Source organism: Akebia trifoliata, chromosome 8 (genome assembly GCF_017979445.1).
Source record: "Akebia trifoliata isolate Shusen 1 chromosome 8, ASM1797944v1, whole genome shotgun sequence".
Lineage (NCBI taxonomy): Eukaryota > Viridiplantae > Streptophyta > Magnoliopsida > Ranunculales > Lardizabalaceae > Akebia > Akebia trifoliata.
This window is the reverse complement of record NC_141382.1, coordinates 48,883,003-48,903,845: the sequence shown is the minus strand read 5'-3', so window position 1 is coordinate 48,903,845 and position 20,843 is coordinate 48,883,003. Positions and strand designations below refer to the sequence as shown.

Genomic DNA, 20,843 nt, shown 5'->3' with positions numbered 1-20,843 from the left:
GAAGGAAATTTTTTGACATTTAGGCAAATCAAATATTTTTAGACTCAAGATCCAATACGGTGTCCCGTTCTTATAAAATAAGATAAGTATCTACATGGCACACTTTAGTTGGTGTTTAAAACACCTCGAGCACCTTTTTCAAATCAAATTGTGCCTAGTAGACACTGTTGGTATCTATAAAAACAAGCCATCGTAGGAGATCTCGACTCATATTTTAAATCCATAATGAATTATATGACAAAATGTAATTAATAGAGAGTTTCAGAATTCCTAACACAAAATTCCTAAATAGACAATCAAGACTACTCATGAAAAAAAATTTGATCTTTGAGCCGGCTAACCTTGTCCAGCCGCACACGATACAAGAATCCATAGAATCGCAGCCGGATCAATTTCGTCCGGCACAGATGCATTATGATACACTCGTCATCAGAAATAAAAGTTAAAATCTCTCCGTCTCTTAAATTTAAATCCAACTAATTTTTCGTACATCTCCTCTCTTACATTCTCATGTTCTTCCATGTTACCCGCATTGAACGAAAATAACAGAAACGTTTTTCACACAATTTCACCTGAAAATCAACTCCATTCATAACTACCCTCTAATTTTTTACCTCGCTTTGTCTCTTTAGAATTAAAATCAATCTCTGTAATTTTATTTTCTTAAAACTTTCTGTTTCATTTGGGAGATAATTTGGATTCAATGAGAAAGGACAGTGGTCTTTATCCTCCAAGAGTTATCTCAATGTGAAGTTCAACACTTCTCTCTCTCTCTCTCTCTCTCTCTCTCTCTCTCTCTCTCTCTCTATTCAATTCTTTCTTTGTTGAAGAAACTTGGTCAATTGAATTCTCTATGAAAGCTTGACTTCGTCGTTCTAGCTCTAATTTGATTTCTTCATACAGAATATGAACCACTCGTATAGAACTCGCCAATAAGATAAAATCTCTCACAGAGATGGAATTGAGTTCTCTCCCTTCCTTTTTAGATGAGATGTCTCAGAAGATCTTACTGGATTTTGAAGAATTTCAAGCGTAATTGGTGGGTTAGGGAGATTTGAATCTGGGTTTATTGTAATCGATTGAGAGAGAGATTAAGAATCCAAAAAAAAAAAAAACTGTTTTTTCCCCCCCTAAAACCATGAGAACAGGACTGAGTACGATCCAACAAACCCTAACCCTAGAGGCATCAAGCGTTCTGAACCAGTCGATCGAAGAGGCTCGTCGGAGAAACCATGGCCAAACCACTCCTCTTCATGTGGCCGCAACCCTTCTTGCTTCCCCTTCAGGTTACCTTCGCCAAGCTTGTATTCGATCTCACCCAAATTCATCCCACCCTCTTCAATGCCGAGCACTCGAACTCTGCTTCAGTGTCGCCCTCGATCGCCTCCCTTCGGCCCAAAACATCTCCCCATCTATTGAACCCCCAATCTCCAATGCTCTCATGGCTGCCCTCAAACGTGCCCAAGCTCATCAACGTCGCGGTTGCCCCGAACAACAACAACAACCACTTTTAGCAATTAAAGTCGAGCTCGAACAACTTATCGTATCGATTTTAGATGACCCAAGTGTTAGTCGTGTGATGCGTGAGGCGAGTTTCTCGAGCCCAGCTGTTAAGGCTACAATTGAGCAAAGCTTGAATTCGAATTCATCCAATTCGATGAATTCTTCGCCCACGTTTGGTTCTATTGGATTGGGATCTCGTCCAACGTCGCAAATTTCGAACAGAAATTTGTATTTGAATCCCCGGTTACAGCAGGGGAGCTGCGATCAGTCGGGGAAGCAAAGGAGCGAAGAGGTGAAGAGGATTATTGATATTTTATCGAAGAGTAAAAAGCGAAATCCAGTTTTAGTTGGTGAGTCTGAGCCAGAGTTAGTGGTGAGAGAGCTATTGCAGAGGATTGAGAAAAGAGAACTTGAAGGCCTGCTTAGAAATGTTCAGGTTATATCCGTGGAGAAGGAATTTAGTTCAGATAGAACCCAGATCCCCATAAAGGTTAAGGAGTTAGGAAACTTGATCGAAACCCGAATTAATTGTAGCAATGGGTCTGGTGTGATTCTTAATTTAGGGGACCTGAAATGGCTAATTGGATTTGGAGTTTCGGGTTCTGGCCAGACACCACAGCAAATTGTCTCAGAAGCAGGACGGGGAGTGGTGATTGAGATGGGAAAGCTATTGGCGAGGTTCGGAGAGGGAAATGGCCGGTTGTGGTTGATTGGAACGGCCACTTGTGAGACTTATTTGAGGTGTCAGGTCTATCATCCTTCAATGGAGAATGATTGGGATTTGCAAGCTGTTCCAATTGCTGCGAGAGCACCACTCCCGGGTTTGTTTCCAAGGTGCATTTCATATACTCCTGTCATGATTCTTTAATTACAGAGCTTGAATTTTAATATTTGCTTTACTTTGATTAGTAGAAATGAATCTCTTTAACATGCAACAACGAATTTAACTTTGATAGACTTGGTTGATTTTGGATTCTTGATAGAAATTACACCTAACAGCTTCTCAGCTTCCATGATGGCTTCTTCTATGTAGCTGTGAAGCCAAAAATGGAAAAAAAAAAAAAAATCTAATCTTTGTTCTTGTGGTTAATGATTGATGAAACCTAGAGCCAAAAATCTTTGATTTTCTGTTGTGTTGAATCTTCTCCCTTACTGATATAGGTTTTGTTTGAACCAAAAAACTTGTTCTACATTTAAACTCTATTGTGTTTATTTTGGAAAATTCAGACTTATGGCAAATGGGATTCTGAGCAGCTCAGTTGAATCTCTCACCCCATTGAAGGGCTTTCCAACTACATCAACTTCTTTATCGAGATACCCGATGGAAAACATGGATCCTACTCGAAGCAAGTGTTGCCCATTGTGTATGGGGAGTTACGAACAAGAGCTAACGAAACTAGTAGCAGCTAAGGAGTTCGAGAAATCGTCGGATGCCAAACCAGAAGCTACTAAGCAACCCTTGCCACAGTGGTTGCAGATTGCAAAGCCTAACAAAGATCAGTCACAGGTTTGCAACGTGAAACTCAATTTCGAACATTTTAACTAGAGAATTGAGAACATTGAATTAGTTCTGATCAAAAGTTCTGCATTCTATTGTTTGTTGTTGTTGGTATTGCAGACCAAGGATCAAGAACTGACATGGAAGCAGAAAACCGAAGAGCTCCAAAAGAAATGGAATGATACGTGCTTGCGTCTTCACCCAAGTTTCCATCATAATCTAAGCTCTGAGAGAATCACTCCTACCGTTCTCCCAATGACTAGTCTCTACAATTCGAACGCAATTGGGCTCCAAGCTTTACAACCCAAATTAAAATTAATGAGTAACCTTGGGGGAACCTTGGAAATGAACAAGAATCAGGTGTCAAACCCACCTTATGAACGTTTAATCGTCCCTCCTAGAAGCCCTGTAAGGACAGACCTTGTTCTTGGCCGCCCAAAGATAGTTGAAAATTGCCAAATAGAGCAGAACGTCGTCCCTTTGGAGCCTCAAGATAAATTCTCGGAGACGCATGGGGAAAAGTTTGCCAGCACATTGGATCCTGATTCGTTCAAGAGTCTCTTTAAGGCGTTGATGGAGAAGGTTTGGTGGCAAAAGGAGGCGGCATCAGCTGTGGCCGCAACTGTCGTTCTATGCAGATCAGGCAAAAGCAAACGACAGGGTTTTGGGTGGAAGGGTGACACATGGTTGTTGTTCACCGGTCCTGATAGAATTGGCAAGAAGAAGATGGCTATGGCACTTTCAGAGCTAATGTGTAGGTCTAATCCGATCACCATCAGTCTTGGCTCACGATGCAATGGTGATGAGGAATCAGATGTAAATTTCCGAGGCAAAACAACATTGGATCGAATAGCAGCAGCAGTACAACAGAACCCTTCTTCAGTGGTGGTACTCGAGGATATCGATCAAGCGGATATGCTTGTTCAAGGGAGCATCAAACGAGCGATTGAGAGAGGCCGACTTCCAGACTCCCACGGTCGTGAAGTTAGCCTCAGAAATGTTATTTTCATCCTCACTGCAAATGGGTTATTCTCAGATAATCTCAAAAGCTCGTCGAATTCCCTTCCACTTTGCGAGGAAAAGCTTGCGAATGTAGCAAGTAAAGGGTGGCAGTTACAACTACAAGTGAGTGAAAAAACTGGAAAACGGCGTGCGGCCTGGCTTCATGACGCCACCAGACCCACAAAGTCCCGGACAGAATCAGGTCCTGCTCTGTCGTTTGATCTGAATTACACAGTCGAGGACGAAGATGATACAGCTGAGGGGTCCCGCAACTCAAGTGATTTAACATTCGAGCATGACCATGAACAAGGCCTTGTAAACAAGCAAACTCAAATGACACCAGTACCGCATGAGCTGATCAATTGCGTCGATGAAGCTATTATGTTCAAGCCTGTAGACTTTGGCCCACTTCAGAGCAAGGTTGCAAGCACCATTTCCTCCAAATTCTCGACAATTGTCGATGGGCGATCGATCTCAGTGGATAATGAAGCGTTCAATCAGATTGTTGGTGGTGTTTGGTTTGGTAGGACTGAAGTAGAGGAATGGGTAGAGAGGGTTTTGGTCCCAAGCTTTTATAGACTTAAGAATGCCTTACCAGCTTGCGCAACAGCCGGAGACGACGCCACCATTGTTAGGCTTGTATCAGTAACGGATTCGGAGAGACGGAACAGTGGGGATTGGCTGCCAAGTAAGATAACGGTGGTTGTTGACGGATGTGAACGGTAGGGGTAGAATTGGAATTTCATCATTTCTGGTGGGTAGATCTGTAAATATGTACGGGAGGAACTGGTAAAGAAGAATTATAGTTAGTAGACAGTTTAGAGGGAGCAACAGTTTGTTTCACGGTCGAGGATATGTCCGTCTTTTTTTTTTTTTTTTTTTCCTGTTTTTGATATTTTTTGTTACAATTATTATTTTATTAAATTTCGTGGACCATGTTAATAAGATTATAAGATGAAGCATCTCTTTCATTGTGAAAGCTTTTATTTGGAATTTCTATTACCACACCAACTTTTTAATATAAGTTAACATGCATTAAATACACCTCAATCAAAAAAAAAAAAAAAATTACTTACAAAAATGCATTCAAAAATATTTTTCCTGCCAAAAATATCATCAAATACTTAATAATTAATTAATGAAATTAAATTTAATATATCAAATAAGAATAAATCAAATTATCTTCATATCTTAATTCTTATGTTCTAATATTCTTTTTCAAGTAAAATATATTATTTTCTTTACTATTGTAGTGAGAGAAGGGGGATGGATTTCATAAATGTCCACACTTTTACATTTAAACTTAATATATTCAAAGGTCATTTTGAAAAAAGTTATTTTTTAATAAAGGTGACTCTTTGAAAAAATATAAAGAAAGTTGCGACTCTTTATAAGAATCAACAACGTTTTGGATGGTGACTCTTTGAAAAAAAAATAAAGAAAATTGCATTCCCATGACCCTATACAAGCAAGTTGATTAAGTTTCAAAATTACAAAAATATCATTTTCACTATAAATATTAAAAATTCTTTAATTAATATATTAAATTGAAAATAAACCCTTCTAATACATGTGTATTTGCACAAATATTAAAAGGTTAAGAATAAAAAGAGAATTCAAATGCCTATTTGAGAAAAATTGTCACTTCTTAATTACTTTGATCATCAAAACATTGCTTGAACGTTAGAATAATCCTTCAATGCTCTCTCTCTTTTGCTCGGATTCATTTTCATCATCTTTTGTTTATTAAACTAGAGTATCTCGTTCTTAATCATTTCTTCTTCAAAACAAATCTTGAGCTCTATTTCTTTATCTTGCTTTCTCCCCTATGACCTCTCTTGGTCTCTCTCCTTCACTGACTTCATGTTTGGAGAAAACATGGAAGGATGCGCAATTGTGTATCCCGAGGAATATGATCTATGGTTCTATGCCCATGCCACAACAATTAAGTATTGATCTAGTGAAGACTTTCTAGCTAGATTCTCTGTGACACACGATTTCTATATAGCATAAATCCAACAAATGAGAGAGAGATATCTTAGAAAAAAAAATTAACATCTCAACTTCTTGTGATCATGACTTGATCTGATTAAAAATAAAAATAAAAAATCTGTTTTTTCCTCTAGATCCATGTCTTCGAAAATGAACGATTATTGAACACCCAATATTTTAAGTGTGGGATCTAATTATATGATTGAAGTCTCGCTTTCTCATCCATTGGATCTATGCTACAAAAATCGTTTGCTACAAAGCATCCGCTTCCGTTTATGTGTTGTTATCACAGAATATTCCTTGTGAAACCGTGAAGGACAGGACACCTATCTGTCACACGTGCTCAGAAATGAATCTTAAAGAACAAAACTGGATTATCTTTGTCTATTCTATCTATAAACGGACAGCCAAACAATGGCTTTCGTATTGTTGGTATCAGTTGCTTCTTCTTCCTGTTTTTAAAAAAGAAAAAAGCAAAAAAAAAAAAAAAAAAAAAATTTGCAATCCCACCAATAGTTGAACAAACCATCAAGAAAACTACTTTCTTTTAGTAAACGGTTACAGATCTAACTATCAATTAATGTCTCACAAACATGTCCTTTCTTTAATAATATTTTAGAGCAGACATGAAATAGACTTTGACCCACCATTTTATTATTAGTGGAATCTTATACGGTCATGATCCGCTTTGATAAGCTTTTATCCAATAACTTAGGGTCCACATTAAATATCTGGGTTGGGATAATGGATCAGCTTTGAATCAATTATGTCGCAGATGATTATATGTGAGACAATATGTAAATTGTACTATTTACGTGAAATCAGGTTTGATCTAGACTCGACAAAAATTATTGTGATTTGATAAGAATTTGATCCGATCCAATTATCTAATAAATATGAAATTGTGATGAATGAACACAGTTGGGTACACGGCTGACATGGCAAGAGCACAAAATCATAATTCTTTTTCATCGGGATACACAAAAAATATATGTGAGATTCTATGCCCTTACCACATCAGCTGTGTATCCAACCGCATATTAAGACCACGTGCATTCATCATTATTCATAAATATGAGATGAATTCATGATGATCAAATTCTTAATCCGATTGATCTCACATCAACCCTGATCCGATCCAAACCCATTCCATTGTCAGCCCTTGGAGTAGGGGAGTTATGTTTGTTTGACCTCCATTTGCATGGTATCCACGAGGCTCTCATGTTTTTATGGCCTTTTGTTAATAGTCAAGTGTTGAACAAAAATATTGTAATTGTTTAATTTGGTTTCCGTCCGTAGAAAATGACTCAGTTATAGAGGCAAAGATTGTGGTTAAATATTATTTAAATTTAATAAAATATATTTGTGGGATAAGTTGGGAGTAGTTAATCCATCACAATCTTTATCTCTCACTTTCTTCCTTTGTTCTCAATCAATTTAACCTAACATCCAAATATAAAAAAGGATAGAAAGAACAAATCTTTAACTATAATAACGTAACAAAAGTTCAAACCTGTAAGCGATTGGATTGGATTCACTAAACAGCTTGTTTTTTTCTTTAAAATGGTTCAAATGTTAGTTATCAGTTAACGATGGCAGTTTATGATTTTGATAAAAAGACTAAGATACCCTTTTTTAATCTTACTACTTCTAACCTAGCAAAATTAATTAATGGATGGTATCAATGGTCTACACCCTTGGAGAGAGGTTAAATTCGTTGAATTATATTAGTAGACCGACCATTCTTCACAGATCAAAATGCCCGTTTCAAAATTTCTAATCTCAGTTTACAAGTTGAAAAATCATGGACAATCCAATTTTTGTAAATCCTTTTTTATGTTGAGAAGTCCATGGACGAGGCTGAGTTGTCTTGGATGAGATAAATCATTTAATTCGATTTATAAAAATTTATTTATATATTTAAATGAAAATAATTATAATTTTTTAACAAAACAAGGGAGATTACAAGATGTTTAGTCAGAAAATCATGTTTTATTTATACATATTAAATATTAAATATTTAAATTCTTTAAATAAAAAAAATTAAAATCTACAAAATCCTTGTTTGACTTGGCACAAATTTTCAAAATATCGTTTGAGTCATCTTGTTTATCTTGCGAGATAGTGTGAAAAGTTGAGACGTTGTGTATATTATGGAATGATACCCAGATGACTCGAACGGTCTCGGACCAGATTTATAACCATGGGCCCTATACTTATTAATAAATGAATTCTATAAATAACAAGTGTATTTTTCATGAATTGGACAAGCATATGCCATGAATGTGGGCCATATTAATGAAACCATGGCCCATTCATTCCTACCATACATGTGATCTCATTTACTATCTCTCCAATACATCCCCCTTTCCCCCATCCCAAGATTTTAAGTTGCAGTTTCTTGATAACATTTATTGAAAATTTGGGTCTTAACTTGTCATCTTCAAAACTCACAAATGTGTGCCTCATGTGGGCGGGACGAAATATCTAACATCATTATCATTAAAGTCTAAACCCAAAACAGTAATTTTACAAGTGGGTGTACGAGATAGTGATGTACTGTTTCTTATTATAATATCATATTCTGTGCTACATTTTTAAATGTATTGATTTTTATTTATTTATTTAAAATGATGGTATCCTCACACCTTAGGATTAATCCTTACGACACTATACAATTTTTTCAATGTGTAATAAAGTAAGTCAGGAGGATATCTAATTTTGAACATATTATTAAATAGAACAAATCCATGTCGCTAGTTTTACTATTAAGCCAATCTCAAGATTTTGATATATAGATTTTGTCAAATCTTTTCACTCCATATAGAGTTAATGGTGAAAATGTGTTTATATTATTGACATTAAGTTTTGGAAGAAAAATGCTCAAGTGACTTGAAATAATGTTAAGTGTACTTGAGTGTACAAAAATATGTAGATGCTATTTCTCAAAATATGAGTGTTATACGCTTAAAGATCAATGCTTCTTTGCACACAATATTGCTTCGAGTATCATTCCAAATCTCTATAGCAATGATCTATTTGAAATAAAATTTAGATGATGATTGATAGGGAAGAGCATCTTGATCTTATTGGAAATAGAAAACAAAAAAGAAAAAAAAGAGAGAGAGAGAAGAAGTGTGGCTCCACATCATGTGAATTTGAGAGCACATGTATTTATCAACATCACAATGAAAAGTCGACTAGTCGAGTCGTGTTGAATGACCTCATTTTACACTTTTCTGATGTGGAGGTGTGCATTGAATAATAGATACTTTAACGTTCGAAAAGTGTGAAACGAGGTCAATCTTTAAGTTTTTTAAATTATTTTAATAATTATAAAAAGTCGTGATAATATAACACCCTTTCTTTCTTTGACACACGCTCCCTAATCATTTGTCTTGAGATGTGAAAGAAAAGATTTATGATTATACATATCCCGAGGCAAACGATCTCTGTGACCTGTGATAGGAGCGTCAGAAAAGAAAATCATTAGTCTTATAAAACAAAAGTTATAGGGATAGTTTAGTAATTTGAAGAAGGATGGAGAAAGTTCTTCCCCCTACGCCTAATATCTGGAAAAGTCCTCATTTATTGAACTCCAAATGCAGACAGAAAAGCCGGTGGCGCTTTTTTACTTCAATCCCACCACACGCACTCATGAGTCATGACCTTTTCATCTTTATTAGAGGGTGTGATCCAGTGTGTTTGGTCTTACGGAAGTGCTCTCTACATACGGCGTTCTTTACTAACATTTTCTTAATACATTAAAATGTAAAATTTCTATTTTATATTCACTCCACATCATCTTATTACACAATTGGAAGAATTGTGTGTATGATACTAATTTTTTAACTTTTTATATTTATGACGTCCAACTAGGAGAGTTGGATCCCTGGATCAGTCATACCGAGTAAGTGAGGGTGCGCCCTCACATACTGAGTATCAAACTCACAACCTACGAACTCTTATTGTTTATTCGATCAGAAATTACCATTGAACCACCCCCTCAAGGTTCATACTGATTTTTTATTATTATTATTTATAACACCTTAAGTTGAATTTTAAAATTTTACTCTCCCTAAACTTTCATTAATAGAAGGCATGGATTTAGACAAAATAAAATTAAAAAAATAGAACTCGTTTAATTGATTCTCCCTGAATCTTCTTCCGTCCACACCATTGGTAGGTTTCTTACAAATCCTCAATTATTGATCATCTGAAGATTCGATTTATGATTTAGGTACAAGAAATCTTTCTCTAAATTTAGTAATACAATACAAATCAAACAACGAGTTAGTACGTAAATAAAGGAGTTTAGAAGGGATATATTTGATTTGATATTCTTGTTGTTCTTTCTCACTTTTGCATAAAGATCATATCTAACAAAAGGAATTTATTTTATGATGAAAACATGGAAAAGTTATCTCATATCTTAATTTATTTAATTTAATCATTGATATCTTATAATAAAATAATAGTGTAAGCGTGATAAAATAATTTGTTAGTTTTTCAAATTTTAAAATAAACACAAATATTTTAATCTATATATATATATATTATTAAAAGGATCACATATAATTTCCAGTCAAATGGACTTTTTTTTTCGGAATGAAAACAAAACCCAACTACCTGTCTTTGCTTCCCTTACACAATCATTTTCTTCAAATCGTAGGCTCACGCCCGCAGTATTTCTCTCCCCTTAATTAATTTCTTCTTTATTGCGATGCGTGTAAAGGCCTCCTTTTGGATGTATTCTCAGCATCTCTTTTATTATATGGGACCCTCCTCCTATGCCACTTGTCTCTCACTACTCTCTCTTTCATACCTTATCCCTTCGTGAAGGTATTTTTCACATTTTATTAGATTCAAACTGGGGTCTTCTTAACGTTAGGGCACATGTTAACTAAATACACTTTAGGAATAAGTATCTTAAGGTATTTTGGTATTAAAAAAATTGAGGACATTTTTTATGAGTCGTGATTTTTTCTGACACGAAAATTTTCACTCAATTTTTACTTGGCTGATGTGGCAACAGTACATTACCAAAGATCTTTTTCTTCAGGATACACAAGGAAAATGATCAACGATCCTATGCCCTTGCCGCATCAGTCGAGTGTGGACTAAGTGAAAAAATTTTAGTCAGAAAATCATTTGTGTTTTTATACAAAATTCAAATTTTCAAGTGTATTTAATGAACTTTAAAATGTGCCCTAATTTTTTTCGAGTCCAAAAATCATTGGCTTATTTTATTAATATTATCTTTTTTTTTTTAAATCTCCAACATATGTCTCAATTATTATTATTTATCTATCCCCACATCCCCACATCGTTGTAGATGGGATTGAAATCTGATGGTGTTTTTGATAGCAGTTTAAGGGATTGGTTCACTTTTGGACACAGCTCACTTGCTTTACTCTTCTTTTTCGGACACATTTGAAATGGTGCTAAAAACTTGTTTACATTATGACCGACCCCAAATAATTATTATCTTTTAAAGTCTAGAGACTACCCAAAATCAAACAGACAAGGACGGACCCAAGATTAAGTTTCTCAACTTGTTGAAACTTAATCCCATTAAATTGCCAAATATCATTCAATAAATTACTTTATTTTTGAAATAATTAAAAAAAAAAATAAAAACAGATAATTTATCATAGAAAATAATCTTCACCCCAGCAAAGGAGTCACTTGATTTGGATTGTTATATTCTGATTTTGAATTATCAATCAAATTATAAAAATTGATTTCTAAATCCCATAATCTCGTAGGGGAACACTTAATATTAAAAAATGATTTTAGAATCTAAAATTAAAATCTTCTTTTGATAACCTGTTTGATTTATGGTTATGAAACACCAAAAATAGATTTCAAAATTGGAAGAAACAATTCTTATATCTTTTTTATTATTATTATTATTTTTTAGTTCATTTATGAATTTGTTTATAGGATATTCACCTTTTTAAATCAAACCCAACATAATTTTGGAGACTACTCAACTGATCAAATTGGTAAAACACTCTTTATCTTTTTAATTTATGAGAACATCGATATTAATAAACTCCAAACGTTTGTTGTTGCATGATCCAAGGACTTGAATCCCCAGGAACCTTAATAAAGTTTATACCTGAACAAAATCCCCCCATGTCATCGACTCTACGAGGGATGTGATTTTCATTCAAATGGTTCTTGATCAACCCTTTTCCACATGTTTGTGAATTCAAGATTTGTAGACTAAATATTAATTATTGAAAAATTAAAAAAAAAAATTGGAATTTAGGACAAATGGGAACTGTACACCATGATCAAATTCTTTGGGATAGCTCTAAAGCTGAAATGAGTAACAACAGTATACATTATTGATAATAAAACTATAAGTGGACTTTTTCTATACATTTGGTTGAAGATGGGAAGAAATGGTAACCCGAAAAATCCACAGCCATGGCAAAAAAATCTGACCTGGCTCAAGTAATAAGCTAATTGACACTAGTGCAAATTAGTAAGATTCAGCTGCAACATCCCAAAAGAGGTCATATTTTTATGGATTCTGCTGTAAATGAACCAATTAATGCAGGCTTAATTCATAAAAACAGTTTCCCATATAATGTGAGAGGAAAAAAAAAACCTACCAATCAGCAATACTGAATATTTTTCGAATCATCCAAGACTCAATAACTGTTAACAAGCTGCGACAAGGATGAGTATGTCCCAAAAATCGCACTGACAACGCCCAATATAATAATTACGACGCTAAGAATAACCTGAACATGAGAAAGCAATAATTAATGTGAATGACTGAGTAAATGAGAGAGGAACGAGTCGTAGGTTCATGCACAGTTAGAAAGTTTGTATTATTCATATATGTCTCATTTCAGCATGTCAATTAGACTGGTCTTTGTTTTGGTGGTTCAGCACTCTAGATCCTGCAATGAAGTGCTCAAATTTCATTTAAGCAACCAGAAGTTTCACATTGACAGGTATCTAAGGTTGCAACTCGAGTGGGCTGGTCGGGTTAGTTCATTCCTTATTAATACTAGATTATTTAGCAATGAAAAGAACTTATATATAAAGATAAGTGGGATGTAGAAATACATAAAATTTGTCCTAAAAATGTGTTTCCAAGTTTGCATACATAATATTATAAGCAGATTTAAAAAAGAAGACGATGATTAACTAAAATAACCACCTCTATTTACTGCTAATCACAATTTCTAATTAATTGAAATTTCTGATAAAACAGACATTTGAATATGTATAATCTGAAGTTGTAATATAATCATTGTATGGCAATATAGTGTTAGATAAACAAAGTTGTAATAATATAGCAATTGATTGTGTACACAGTAGAAAGTAACTAAGGAAGAAAGTAGTTTTCTTATGGTTTTTAAAAAGTTGAGATTTTTTTACTTTTCAAATATAATTCAAAAAAGCTTTTCAGCTTTCAAAAGTAAAAAAAGTTAGTCTTTTAAGTGTATCCAAATGGGCTCTTAATGAAAACAATCATATATTAGTTTTGATATATAGACAAACAAAAGTGTCCATACTGAAATCTGAACTATGAATGCAAAAGAAACAAAGATAAAAGATTTTTTTTTTTTTTTTTGAAATTATAACCATATTAAGTTCGGGTTTGGGCATATCGGGTTGCCCAGTGCCTATGGTCAAAACCCAACCTGATTTAAGTCGGTGATTTTTTGGCCCAAACCTGAGACTGAACCCAAGCTAAATATGCCCAGACCTGACCAAAGTTGGGTTCAACCCAACGGTTCGGGTTTGGCCCACCCAAGTTACAGCCTACAGTCATCTGATCATGACTTGAATAAAGTTCCATTCTTTTTTTTTCCATGTTTATCATTTTCTCAGCAAAAAACAACTTTGCCAGCATGAGCATTAGGCTTGCATTGTCAGTCCCAAGCCCGGACAGAGGAACCGGTATAAAAACTTTCATCTTCTAGCATTAATTCAAATATCTCATTGCAAGGAACAGCACTCACTCAGCCAACCAAGAAATGGGATAAGGCTTTGACAATGATGATGGTTTGAAAGATTTACCTGCACCAGTGTTGCCTTCTTTCTCACTATCTTCAAGAAGCAGAGAGCTGGCATTATAATTGCCTGAACAAGAACCACATTCATCAATTTATCAGTTTCTACTAGAAAAATAGTGGAGCAACAAAACAAACCTAACTACAATATTATAAAACTAGGAAATAGAAGGAACTAAAATGAACAAATAAATAAAATAATTGATCATATGAAAATAGGTTGAGTACAAGTGACAGATATGAGACATCTGAAACAATTCGTTCGAGAAGCATAGTGAAAAAAAACATTGTCTTTTTGAAAAAGTCATGATTAATCTGCAATTATTTTGATAGGCAAGAGAACCATATGAAAATTAAAAGAAAAACTGTCTCATATAACATGGAGCTATCCAATACCTTAATAAAGTAGTATACTAGTAGTGCATGGAGGATTGAAAACATGTATCTTCTTTTAGAAATCATTTTCTATATGAAACATTAGATAAAATGTGACAATGCTACATATGTGAGGCTGTGTATATGGACATGTTGACATGCACATCCATGACAATAGATGCAAAACATAGAAAAATATTGGGTCCCATTTCCCTACATGTAGCATATATGTACAGACGTGGCATCCAAAGACACCATGTACCGAGCATTAAATGGAACAGAGAAGTGTGCTTACCACAAGGATACTGAAGAGAGAACCAATTAAGGCCATCACAAGACCTGAAATTGCAATAACATGAAATACTGAGTTTACTAATGGGGGAAGTGATGAAACAGAATGCTAAAGATAAAAGTTAACACATCGAAATAACAAAGCAAGCGATTGTATCAGTATACATGGGACAGTTATTTAATGTAATTAGAACTGTTACCAGTGAGAAAAGAAGATAGGCTCGTTTACATTTGAATATTAATAGTTTTTTAGACCAGTTTGCATGGTATAGCATCCTCAAATCAACTGTGTAATCAAATTTACCATTAATTGAATAATCCAAAATAAATTAAAGATCATCGGAACGAAAAATTATGGTGGGGGGGTGGGGGGAACAACATGACAATAGCCAACCCAATAAAGATACAGAATGGTGACCATGAAATTGATTTTCCAAATTACTTCACACATTCTATCTTAGACTAGAACTTAGATCTTTCTCCTGAAGTTCAATTCCAAAACCTACCAAAAAAGGGCAGAAGAAAAGCAACGCATACGGTTGAAATGACAAGTCCTGTTCTTAGAAGAATAAAGCACAAGAAACTATTAGAGGCTCGCATAGGCAGAAGCTCCTCCAAACTCCTGGCCAATGGATTCATCAATAACGCATATGTGGTGGATATTAAGGATGCAAAGTAGAATGAAAAAGAAAAGAAATGATCCAAATAACATCATTAATTTCCAATAAGTTGGGAGTTCTAATAGCCAAAAGGATATTTGGTGAAAGGATTGATAACCTGCAAACAAGACAACAAGAAAAAAATTTGAAAACCGCTCGATAGGTGCCAAAAAGATGAAAAACATCATTAGGGTGAGCATAAAAAAAAAAAATCCAGAATCCCATACTTACAGTTGTCCATATAGCAACTTTGGAAGCAATTGAATGCTTAGGCATATTCAGAGTAATCTGGGACAGTGTACCCTGACCAAACATGAGATATCCCATGGTTGCAACAGCCCCATATATTAGAGTGCACAAAAAAAAGCTGCATGGCAAGAAAAAATTAGGCCTTATAAGAAACAAAAAATTGGTGCAGCAAGACAGAAAGTTGTCACTCATACCTTAATATTAATGCCTTGTTAAATTGTGTTCGATCAGACATGGACTGGTAAATATTTGGAAACACTGAGTGCCCAGAATAACAGAACCCATAGACCCCAATAGAAAATGGTATACCACTCCAGTTCACCACTGAACTAGTCTGATGGAACCCAATCCCATCAAACGTACCAATGAAAAGAACTGAAAAGAATATCAAAATTGTTGCAAGCACACCACCAGCTGCAAAACAAATAAGGCCAAACCAAAATGAAATTTTTTTTTTGTTAAATTGCCAAATTGGATTAGAATATGGGGAAAATGGACCATACTGAAAAAGCAGAAGCACTTGAAACACAATGCTACACCTGAAAGGTAAGAAATCACACGGAGATCCCTCAATAAAACAGTTGGAAGAACAATCAGAGCAGTTAAAATCCCAAAGAAGTGCAAAGAGTCCATATGAAACCCAGTCCAATCCAAAGATGCTCCAGGGAACAGCCTTGTGAGATTATCACCTTCCAAGATAATAAATTCCACACAGTATGACTGCATTCATGGAATAAAGAGATCTGATAAATTTGATAGAGGGTTCATAAAAGCAGGTGGTTCAAGCCTTCAAGGTAGTACTAAAATCACAAAATGTGCTCCACTTACATATAACTCTGTGTACAGAACGATCTGCAAAAAGATTCAGGAGTGACATGGCATCAGAAAAGCTTTAGACATAATTAATAACGAAATGGAATGAGTAAAGCTTTAGATGTAGCACCTCTATTTTTATTTCAAGATAGTTGTGCTCTTTGCAATTAGCAAGCAAAGAAGTGGAATTAGGAATGCAATAGAGAAACTGCAGGGTTTCACTCAACTATAGCTCTAAGGTAAACCAAAGAGAAGGTACAATAATATATTATAGCAACCTTTGCCATGCTAGGTAGAAAAGTAAAAGCGAATCGACATCACATGGTCTCAATATCAAATATCAATCTAGGAGACACACCAAAGTAATGGCAATATTTATCTAAAAATTTACAATGGAGTTCCATACTTGCATGATAAGTTTCCTACACTTAAGGGACTGAAATATAATCATTTTCAGGACATTTTAAACCTTTTCGGTGTGTTAGTGATCACCATGACCAGACCCAGCAGGTTATTGGCCAATGTTTTTTTTTTTAGATCAGTAAACCTTTAATGAATTCAGTAACTCTGTACTGGCGGGAATCAAACCCAGGTCTATTATATCATCACTCATAGAATTTACCAACTAAGCTAGCTGGCACCTGCTAAGCAAGCTACAATATTCACAGTATTAACTCACAGATATGAAAAGACGTCCATATTTCCCAAAGGCAGCTTCACCAATATCAGGGTAACTCATGATGCCTTCTTTGCTCTCAAAACAGTGTTTCATGAGAACGCCCGTATAAAAACAAACAACAGCAAAAATCACTAACAGCGCTATACTTGCCCACCCAGCCTCTTTCACTGTATAGGGTGTTGACAGAAGCCCAACACCAGCCAAGACATTTACCCCTGTTCCAAAACCCCAAAATGTCTAAAAAACAAATTCAAAGGATGAAAATCAAAATTATATGAAGGAAATCAAGTAGCACTAAGTCACTTAGAATATGAGAACCAAAAGGGCTTGCGAAGAAGTATAAATCTTGTCTTGGGTATTTTTCGCAAAAGGAATTTCCCAAGAGATTTTAAAGTTTTTTCTTTCTTTGTTTTTAATGATTTTCTGACAAGAAACTACGACAGTTTTTAAAAAGCAGATTAATAGGAAAACATGGAGGATATGAGAACTTGAATAAAGATTGATTGTGACACATTAAAATCAATGTAGTTTACCATTGAAAACAGTCTGAGTAAAGCTACATCCATGACCAATGTGTCCTTCTCCAGTAAATTGCTTTTTAAAGGAAGACTTCTCTGATAGGGTTCCCAAGCCTGTGTCAGAGTATTGTTTCTCGCTTATACTTCCGTAGTCAGACAGTAAAGGAGTCTCTCCATCCATGTCCTGACTACTTTTAGTACAGAGGTCGAGACCTGAGTACCTAAGATTAGATGCATGACGAAGGACTCCGAAGTTTGGCGATGCAGTGATTGTGAAAGGGTCAGTTGTTTCCCTGCCAGATGAAAGAAGTAAATGTTTAGTAATCAATTAATTCTCATATAAGAACCTAAACCAAGAGAGAGCCTGCAACGTTGAATGCAGAAAATTGAGTGTTGCTCTGAGGGAATTCTTTAAACAAAAGCAGAAAATATAAGAACCACAGCACCCATCCTAACGTAGATCATCGTAAAAAAGGCTCATTGGATATGAAACTGACTTGCTTAGATATTGATGATGCCTAAAAAAAAACAGAGCGCGAATGTAAAATTAAAAGGTTCCTTTGGATAGAGTGAGAGTCCCAATTGAACTCAAAAGTTTTATTTGTTTCTTTATTTAAGCTATCACCACAACGAGTTTTATTCTGTAAATGACGTAATGGGAATAGAAATACAGATTCAATTCTAAGATTAAACTCACATCATTAATAAAATGGATTGCTGTTGATAAAGAAAATGTTACACTAGAGTCTTCAACAGTCCCTTGAATTTCAATTTTATTGACCCAGACAATAGCAGTACATCTAGGATTCAACACTCCCCTGAATTTTAATATCGGTCCAGGTTTTTCATCTATTCAATGAGTTAATGAAGTTCATATTTAATATGTAAAAAAAATACATCATTTAAGCAATGTCTTCTCAACTTCAAGAAAAAGATAGAATTTTTCATTTAAGAACACATAATAAGCACTTACAAGGGTCCTAAGGTGCTTCCTTCCAAAACAAAATATCAATTTATTCAAATATTTTCTGCCGTTATTGTTAGGCATTCAACGACCGTGCCAGCATATTGGGCTTGCATGGGTCAATAGCTCCGACACCAATACGCATTCCATGTTACATAGACAATAAAGAATATCCCGATCTAAACGGGTATTAAATAAGGCTGCAAAAGCACTACTATGATACAAGCACAACCAATATACAAAAAATACCAAGGTGTTAGTGGTGCGGAAAGTAGTGTAGTGAAGGGCAAAAGGCGCAAAGGCCTATTAGTGCCTGAGGCGCACACCTGAGTAAAGTAAGGCACAATAAAATTATAAAAATTAAATAGTAAAAGGTGGGTTCTAGATATTTTACACTCATAACATGTAGAAATGTGAGTTTTTACAAACAAGTTAAAGTATTCAACACTTCAAGAAGAAAAACGATCAATGGTAAGAGAAAAATTGAAGAAGAATTAGGAGAAAAAAAAGTAGGGAAGAAAAAAAAAGTAAAAGTAAAAAAAATCGAAATAAAAGTAGGCCAACAACATGTGTTGTTGCTACTATGGCGGAACAACAACTATGGCTATCAATAGGTGGGTTCTGGTCAGGCTTGGTTGAGCACTAACCAAACCCTAAAAAGGCAGGCTCAACCTTAGACTAGCCCGATACCCTTATGGGGCCTAAGTCAACTAAGTCCTAACAGGCTTAGGTTGAGTAATCACCAAATATAAAATTCAGTATTTTTAATGGTAAAAAATTGAACTTTCAATACACTTTATTTTGTATGTAAAAAATATACAAGCCAATCTGAAATTAGTGTCTTAATTAATTAAATTAATTCATTTTTAGTGGGGTGCACTAGTCTTTAATTTCCTTGCCTCACATGTATTAAGGCAACTTTGGTCCGCCCCACCTTGAGGTGCTAGCCTTGACTACACTGGCAGAAAATTAAGCTCATATCTCTTTGGGATCCTACCATACTCTCTTTCCTTTGCTTCATTCTCTGTTTGATAATCAATGAACCCAGAAAATAAAGAGACTCCACAACACAACACGCACACTCAACTCTTGAAGAAAGAAAATCTCCACAGACCCAATCCCTTGAACAAAGTCAGCTTATAAAACTTAACTGAGGGCTACACAACTAAAGTATTTCACCAGAACTTATCACAAGATACCAATTCACACACACACACACACTTAACTGAGGGCTACACAAAAACTTTGTATCAGTTTAATGGACTGTTTGGATTGGCATGTTTTTCAACCAAAAAGGAGACACATTTAAAGCTCTTCCATGCGGAAAAAACATCTTTTTCTTCCCTGGTATCAAAAAACTAATACAAACAGACCATTAGACACACCCACACACAAAACTTTTATCAGTTTAATGGACTGTTTGGATTGGCATTGTTTCGACCAAAAAGGAGACAAATTTAAAAAATAAATAAAAAATCTTCTTTGGTACAAAAAAACCAATACAAACAGACCATTAGACTCACTCACACACACACACACACCCCAAAAAAAAAACTTTTTAGCATTGTAATGGACTGTTTGGATTGGCATTTTTTTCGACCAAAAAGGAGACCATTTCAAGCTCTTTCACGCAAAAAAAAAAAAAAAAAAACTTCTCTGGTACAAAAAAACCAATACAAACAGACCATTAGACTCTTTAGAACGAAGAAACGAACTTCAAAAGACGCTAAATCCTTAAAACATGATTAATTGGAAAATGCTGGAATGACACAAACGGAGACACAAAGATGACAAAAATGATGTGGTAGCGCGCACATAACCGTAGATGCTTTTTACTCGTATCTCGCGGAAAAGCATCTACGGTAATGTGCGCAACACCACATAATTTTGTCACCTTTGTGTCTCCGGTTGTGTCACCCCAGCACGACTCTGATTAATTTGGTTTGGCTTCGCAAAAATCACTAAAAAATTAAAGCTCGAGTGCTCGGACACCATGAAAGAAAAGAAATCGAACTTACTTGTAACTCCGCGGCCACTGCCGAGACGAGAAAGGAGAGGAACTCCCTTCCCCAGCCTCTTCATCGCTACTGCTGCTGCTACTCATAAGAAGTTTGTTCTCTTCTATCTCTCCTTCGTTCTCGACATCCTCCATTAAAAACTCTAAATCCTTTTCCGCCATTATCGTTCCCTCGGGTAAGAAAACTAGCCAATAACAAAGAACCTATGGATCTATCCAGAGAATAAGAGCGAAAAAGATT

The 20,843-nt window shown here is 35.2% G+C and overlaps 2 protein-coding genes across 2 annotated transcripts; one reads left to right on the top strand and one right to left on the bottom strand.

The window, feature by feature from the left end:
- Nucleotides 1-490: 490 nt before the first annotated feature.
- LOC147397440 (protein SUPPRESSOR OF MAX2 1-like) lies at nucleotides 491-4,982 on the top strand. Its single transcript, XM_086449123.1, has 3 exons — nucleotides 491-2,337; nucleotides 2,731-3,010; nucleotides 3,122-4,982. Exons 1-3 carry the CDS (start codon nucleotides 1,139-1,141, stop codon nucleotides 4,727-4,729), a joined length of 3,087 nt encoding a protein of 1,028 aa, XP_086305249.1. The 5' UTR covers nucleotides 491-1,138; the 3' UTR covers nucleotides 4,730-4,982.
- Nucleotides 4,983-12,244: 7,262 nt separating this feature from the next.
- Nucleotides 12,245-20,843, bottom strand: LOC147397439 (amino acid transporter AVT1A-like). Its single transcript, XM_086449122.1, has 12 exons — nucleotides 20,604-20,843; nucleotides 17,637-17,914; nucleotides 17,104-17,318; nucleotides 16,440-16,463; nucleotides 16,151-16,331; nucleotides 15,806-16,025; nucleotides 15,594-15,729; nucleotides 15,461-15,480; nucleotides 15,210-15,355; nucleotides 14,708-14,751; nucleotides 14,045-14,107; nucleotides 12,245-12,753 (listed from the first exon to the last, which is right to left on the bottom strand). The coding sequence occupies exons 1-12, from the start codon at nucleotides 20,762-20,764 to the stop codon at nucleotides 12,661-12,663; spliced, it is 1,581 nt and encodes a 526-aa protein (XP_086305248.1). The 5' UTR covers nucleotides 20,765-20,843; the 3' UTR covers nucleotides 12,245-12,660.